General features: G+C 28.6%; 1 protein-coding gene across 1 annotated transcript; it reads right to left on the bottom strand.

The window, feature by feature from the left end:
* Positions 1-5,136: 5,136 nt before the first annotated feature.
* LOC8289048 (phenolic glucoside malonyltransferase 1) lies at positions 5,137-7,028 on the bottom strand. The gene has a single exon (XM_002527583.3). It carries the CDS (start codon positions 6,854-6,856, stop codon positions 5,429-5,431), a length of 1,428 nt encoding a protein of 475 aa, XP_002527629.1. The 5' UTR covers positions 6,857-7,028; the 3' UTR covers positions 5,137-5,428.
* Between the last annotated feature and the right edge of the window lie 500 nt (positions 7,029-7,528).

Genomic DNA, 7,528 nt, shown 5'->3' with positions numbered 1-7,528 from the left:
GAATAACCCTTATATAAATTTAGTGTATATACCAATAATTAATAGAAGAGTAATATATATATATATATATATATATATATATATATATATATATATGAGTGATTTATATTTTAGTATTGAATAATTAATATATATATTTTATTATTTAAAAATAATAAATATATATCAATTATCTATTAATTTATTATATAAATAAGAGTTATTAAGAATATTTATTTGACATAACTAAATGATAAGTAAACAGCAGTTCCAATATTTAAAATTAAAGAGAGAAGAAGGGAAAAGTATGTACAATATGCATGCATTCGTATATACATACATAAACATAAATTAAATATTTTATATTTTGATGTTAGATGATTAATATATACTGTATTATTTAAAATATAAACAATTATTTATCAATTTATATATGTATATGTTTGACCAAATAAGAATGCTCCAAATTGATAAGCAAGCATGATATATATCTCCTCGATTATATATGGATATATGCCATTAAACTTATTTTGGGAGGTGAACTAATTGAGGTGCGTGTAAAATTGTCCTTTAACACTCCCATGATCCTAAAAGAAAAAAGAAAAACAGAAAACAATATGCAGAAGAAACAGATAAGATTTTCACATGGGTATTGCTCTACCCCTCTGAAACCCTTCTTCCCATCTATCCTTAATTGCCTATGCCATTAATTGGAGAAGGTGATGAACAGATGTATTGATCGTTGTAAGGTTGATGTGATAGTAAATTTCAGATTTGCAGTTCTTATAGTTGGGTCCTACTTTCAATCACTTGCATTGTTTTGTCCACATCACTTCTAATTATACAGTTTCATGTTATATATATATATATATATATTGTAATATAATAGTTATAAGAAATGCTATTTATCCTTTTTCTTTTTATGTACGTACAAGGAAATTTAAGCATGCTTGCCAAAGGGGACAAACTTTAAATTCTTCTGCATCCTTTAGTCACTTCATTTCATCATAAAATTGTTATAAATTTGATTGAGAAGCAATTCACACATTTGGTAAAAAGTTAAAAGAATACGGTAACATATAATGCCTTTGCATGCCTGAATCATAAAGTTATGGGTAGGAGTTTGAAGGGAATTAAAGAGATAAATAGACTCTTCAATAGAAAAGGCTTTGAGCATATTGTCATTCAGTAATTAGAAGAAGTAATTAATAATTCAGTTTAATTCTCGACTTTTTTTTACTTCATAATTAAAGTAGAGTTGAGCACGGATCAGTTAATTGTATGGTTATCATTAAAGAATTAATATCATGCCAGTTCTTTTAAGATAGAAGAGACCAAAATCTACTAAATATAAATGGCACTAAATTATTTTGAGCCAATTCTTTCAGCTCAGTACAAGTTGGTTGTTTGATGTCATTTTAATACTTACACATTAACCTGTAAATATTAATAATATTGTTTTTTGATGATCTTAATTAATTAATACGAGATTAACAAAAGTTTTTTATGTCCTATAAATAATAATACAAATAAAATTCATTAAAAAAAGAATTAGCAAAAGTAATAACAAATTATAAAATACCAAAAAACAAAAGCTAAAAAAATCACATGACATGATTACTTTCACTTCTAAAACTAACAATCAAAATATTTTCATAATTATCACAAGATTAAGAAAAAATAAATAAATAAAGCTGCAGCGATGAAGAAAACTCACCTGAAGAAGAGAGCTGTTGTGAATAGCAGCATTGTGTGTTATAGAAAGAAAAAAAAAAAAGAAGAGAGCGGCACTGTTGTGTACTGTGGAACAAGAAAAGAGAGAATAAGAGATAGTTAAGATTAATGGTTAATGCGTAATAAAGATTTTCTGAGTTTAAAGTTAAAATATCCCTGAAGCCAAAGATGAAAATACATATAAATTACAAGGATTTCCTGAGTTTTCCTATAATTCAGTGGTGTCAATTGACACAATGAACTCTATACAGCTATGCTCTTGGATATACAAAAAGAAGTTAGCTTTAGCCTCTCCTGGATTAAATATCTAGTCACCCATTACAGATGGATGTCATCAAGAAGACTTAAATTGTCATTTGAGTGGGTTCATTCCAATCGTAGTACAGTACTGTTGAAAGTTTGGTCATTTTTAATGACTCCTCAAAAGCTTTTAACGATTACCCTTTTCTTAAAAGAAAGAACAAGTTGTTTTTAGTACCTAAACGGATATAATCACTCGGAAATCTACTTGTTTTCCTACTTTCATTTGCTAATAAATTTATCTTCATCAATTTTATGCTTAGATTTACAAGAAACAGCAAGTCTTGTTTTGCTCTCATGTGATATTGAGAGTTTTTACTGATAAAAAGGAGACAAAAGCAATATGTACTCCAAGCACAGATTTCACTTTCCTAAGCGTGCTAAATCCCCTCTACCCTCTTTTATATAAATTTCCCTTTTATCCAAATTAGGCAATTCATAACATAACACAAAGGAACAGTAAAGAGTTTAGGACAACCTAAAGATGATTCTGAATAGAAAATTAGGCTGCTGCAGTTCAGCTTTGATAAGGTATAGTAAGATAGTACTGCAACTCCATTAAATAAAAGGTGTGTGTTTAGTTACTAGGGTCAGTTTATGCAAGTCTTTTTTCCTAACAATTATGTCAAAAGATGTACCAACATTTGCATGCTCTGGAATTAATTGTAACAGTCAATTATTATTTTTCAAATGATATAAGAAATTGAGGGACTAGCTTATGCATCAGTTAAAGCTAGATTTACATGCAACTTTAAATATGCCCTCTCCTATACAGGCTTGGTGTGTTTCAAAGCTAAACCATAATATGCTCCCCATGCTGATTGCAGTCTTATAAATTAAATATATATTAAAACAGTCAAAGAAGTAAGTTTATAAGAGATAGGCAAAAGTACAATGAAGTCTAAACTAAATAGCAAAAGTGTTTATTTTCTTAGAAATAGAGATTTTAAGTTTAAGTCTTCAATAATGTTAAAAGTGAGTTTTTACTTTTATAACTAATATAAATAAATGGTTATTCCTTAAGCCACGAGCATTCCATGAATGAAAGAAGAATTTACTTGCAAACAAATCTTATATTGTTGATTTGTTATTTGATTTAGCATGTAAATTTTAAATTTTTAACTCATCGTATTTTAATAATTCAAGTGAAATTACTAATAAAATTTATTGATATATAATATGAACTCTGAAAACAATGAAAAAGAAGATTGGCTTAGCATTCTAATTAATAAAATATTTTAATTTAAGTACACAAGATTAATAAAATTTTAAAGTAAAAAAAATAATTTTATATATTTAAACAATAATATCTTAATAATGCGATAAGTCAACAATTCTGATATTCACTCAGTTATTTTTAATTATCGCTATAATTATAAAATATAACGTTGAAATTGAAAATCTTAAAAATTTAATTTTAATAATAAATACAAAGTATATTATCTTTTTTGAAAATGAAAGGTTCAAATCTCGTTAACAACAAACAAATAAATAAATAAGGAAAGAAATGGAAGCCCATTTCATGCCCAATTATAACTTACTCTAGCTTATGATAGTTTTATTCATTGAAATGGCCCATCCACTATTCCTTCATTCTCTTCTAAGCCCATACCTCTCTAATCAAGAAAAATAAAAATGTTGAGCGCCTACATCTATAGATATATGAATTGATTGTAATTAACTATATTAGTAATAATTTTCTAATCAAAATCGATAAATTCTTAAATTCTCTTGACAGTTTGCTTAAATTTTAAAAAAAGATCGTAAGAAATTGAATGTCATTTTATAAAAATAAATATAAATATATAAATTAAAAATTTTATATTTTACTTACTGAAAAATATATTTGAATAACTAGCGTTGAATGAAATGTGAACAAATTAACATGCATAAATAACAATTAACAATAGTTTGTTGGAAATCAAAACTTTAAAAACAAGCATTTAAAGAGAATTTATATTGAATAACTTTAAATTTTATCGGTCGATGGTGATAATTGTTGGTCGAAATCCACATGATTGTTGATTCTTTATGTATTTATAGAGCTCCTAAGTTTCCATTTGTTTTGCAATATGCTCTTCTTTTCTCAGCACTGGCAAACAGTTACTTGGAGATATATGCCCCTCTTTCCTTGGGGATATACCTCTATGCTATTTGGAGAGTTAGAGTGCCAAATAGTTATTGACTTTATGCTAATTGAGATTATGCTCTCATATCTTTTGCCACTTTCTATCTTTCGCTTTTTTATAATTGTAAAAATTAATTAATTAAAATAATAAGCTCCTAATGGATTAGACTTTTATTGGGTTGGGCCTGTAAATAATTAAAGGCCCAACACTCTCAAAACTTGTTGAGGACCTTGAATATATTTGATGAACTACCACATGTAAAATAAGGTTTAAGCAATAGTTTTGCCAAAGAAGCAGTCTACGATGAAAATCAGGATTTAACTTGAGAAGATTTGTGTTCCTTTTATACTAATCAAAGGTTTTGTGCAATAACTATTGCCCTATTTATTTATCTTTCTAATTAATTTCCAGGCACACTTATCATATTTCATTTTTAAAATGAAAATAGTTTTGATTAATAAAAAATATTAAAGAGTCAAATTATTATACTGTGTTTGATTGAAATGAAATCTATAAAATTTTATTATAACTTATTTACAAACTTAAATTTATATATTTAGGTGACCTAATTTTTTTTATATAATTACATATAATTAAATTATAGAACTAGTTATAACTTAATTAAATTATGATAAAATAGATAGTATTTCTAAAAGAATTACACATTATTAAGTCAATATATCATTTAAATATCAAAATCTCTCTTTTAATTTTATTATTTTTTTTCCTCCGGTGTCTTCTTTTCTATAAATTTTCTCTTATTGCAATTTATTTTTAATATAATATTCATTTCACTTAAAATAAACTTGTTCTCTTATTGCAATTTATTTTTAATATAATATTTATTTCACTTAAGATAAACTTGCAACTATTATTTAACGTATCAAACATAGAGATTTATTTGCAGATTAATCTTATTTTATAAATAAAATAAATTGTTTAATGAATTTATCTCATAAGTATTGATCATGAAAATCAAAAATTAAGATAAGAATTGTGAACCAGATTAAACTTCAGTTTGTACTATAGTGATTTATCCTCCAAAAACATTAAAAGTGACCCCACGAATCAAAAGGAAACACTCTTGATCTAAAATTTTATTTTCAATTTCATTAGATAAGAGCTTCATACACTTCCAAGTGCAAGAAAGAAAATAAGAAGTAGAAGAATCAGAAAAAGAAGAAGACAAAAAAGAAAAAGCAGAGCAGCAAGCAATTACGCACACTCGAGAAATTATTGGTAGCCTATTCCATCCAAAAACCATATGGATTGGGAATGCAAAAACACTACTGCATAACGTTGAGGCCTTGGGCAAACAGTGAAGCAAAAGCTTCCATTTCATGCTTCATCAAACCCAATCCAATCTCAACCCCATTTCCATCTCTACCTTCCATCACTGAAAGAGCATTGACATTTATGGAAGGTATCTCCACCTTCACAGGCTTTCCCCAACCAAACTCCATATTGTAGAAAGCAAGTCTAGTCGCTCCAGCTATTCCAAATTTTAGCGTTTCATCTCCTACATAGCTTAACCTTTCTAGCCTCTCTTTTGCTCCTTCCAGAAGTCCCTTCTCCAATCCGCTTATATAGTCACCAAGCTTCTTTGCGATGCTCGCTACTCCATTTTCATCATAAAAATCTCCTGCTTCTACAACCATGTCATGGAGAATAATAGCATTCCCAAAATAATTTTCTGGAATTAGAGGGCTTATGTTCAAGCGACTTCTGCAATCCACTCCAAAAACAAATGCAACTTTCTTATTACTTACCCTCTTCGATTTCACCATACAGACTAATGCATAAGCACATGTAAGCACAAATGTAGAGATATGAAGACGTTTTGCGGGCTCAATTAGCCCTGAATTTTTCTGTTGATGTTGGAGATAAGTAATTACTCTTTCTTTGATTTTCTTAATGCTTTCAGGACTAAGATAAAACGAGGATCGAACAAAGTCATTCGGTATTGTCCCGAAAAAGTTTGACACTTTCAAGCTTCGTGGATTTGATTGTGACTCTAGTTCATTTACAGCTAACCAATGGTTCAGGTACATAGATTCAAACTCACCAGGGTCTTTGACAACCGTCCTGTCAAATGATGGGATCAATTCTGGCGACAAAGAGACAGATTCTCCCTTCTCAATTTGTTTGCTCGTGTAAGCCCATGCTCTGAGAAAGATATAAGCGCTTTTTCCATCAAAAACTGCATGGTGAGTAGTGATGCCAATACAAAATCCTTTTCCAGGAAATAAAGTTACTTGCAATGCCATTGTCCATGCCATTGTCTCTGATATATGCAATGCAGGAACATAAGGCCGGGCCGCAGCAGCTTCATGGATGTCATTGCTGATGTAGTCATCAAGATTGGCATTAGATTCCACAAGTGCGAGTGGAACACCATGATTTTGGGAGTAGACAATGATGGGTCTAGGTTCGTTTGGAGGCCAAGTCAGGTGACCAGCGAGAGGGCAGAAATGGACGAGGGTATGCGCCAGTGATTCTTTGAGTGTAGGGAAGATTATAGAGTGAAAAATATCAGAAGTTGAGCCTGTGAATTTGTAGAAGAAGAGATTTTGAGTTGGAGGGAATTTGAGCCATGTTGAATCGTAAAAGGTAAAAGGGAGAGATAATTCGGCGGCTGATTCCTGTGAATGGTTGTTGGCTGCCGGAGCGACCTTGTAGACCTCCAATATTTTGACTGAATCGGGTGATGCCATATTGAGAAAATGGGGAAATTTATTTTGAACTTATTTCTATATCAATATTTTCTTTTGCTTCCTGTTTGCAGAAGAAGTCCAGTATTCTATTTATAGCTAGTAGTCCCTCACCAACTTTCACAATTATCTGGCTGTCGCTGCAAGCTTTTCAATGATTTGTTCATGGAATGACTACCTACTTATATTCAGCTTAAATGTTATCAAATGGCCAAAGAGTTTACGAGATATATATGTATTCTTACGGTGAATTTTCGATATTTTTATATATTTATTTATAAAATTTATAAAATTTATATCAGATTTATATAAAATATTTTAATATGTATATATTAAAATATTCTTACATAAAATTTTCAAATAATTTTTTTTTATGTAAATTAATTTAAAATTTTATAATTCTTATTCAATTAGTAAATAAAAATATAAAATTATTTGCCTCTAAATCTAAGGTTTACTCTAGTTGGAGGATAATTTTGAAAAAATATAATTTAAAATATAATTCTTATTTAAAAATAGTTTAAAAATTGTAATTATGAGAATATGTATAAAATTTAATTTAGAATAATAAAAAAATTCTAATTACGTCATTTTATCTATGGTAGCTTTATTACAGCATAAGAAAAACCTCATTTATTGTTTTAAATTGTTTAATTCTTTGATTCAGGATCATGC

This window comes from Ricinus communis, chromosome 5 (genome assembly GCF_019578655.1).
Source record: "Ricinus communis isolate WT05 ecotype wild-type chromosome 5, ASM1957865v1, whole genome shotgun sequence".
Classification (NCBI taxonomy): domain Eukaryota; kingdom Viridiplantae; phylum Streptophyta; class Magnoliopsida; order Malpighiales; family Euphorbiaceae; genus Ricinus; species Ricinus communis.
This window is presented reverse-complemented; position numbering and strand designations above follow the sequence as displayed.

What these genes read in the sequence shown, in the direction of transcription:
- LOC8289048 (XM_002527583.3), bottom strand. Translation starts at nt 6,856, where the DNA reads ATGGCATCACCCGATTCAGTCAAAATATTGGAGGTCTACAAGGTCGCT.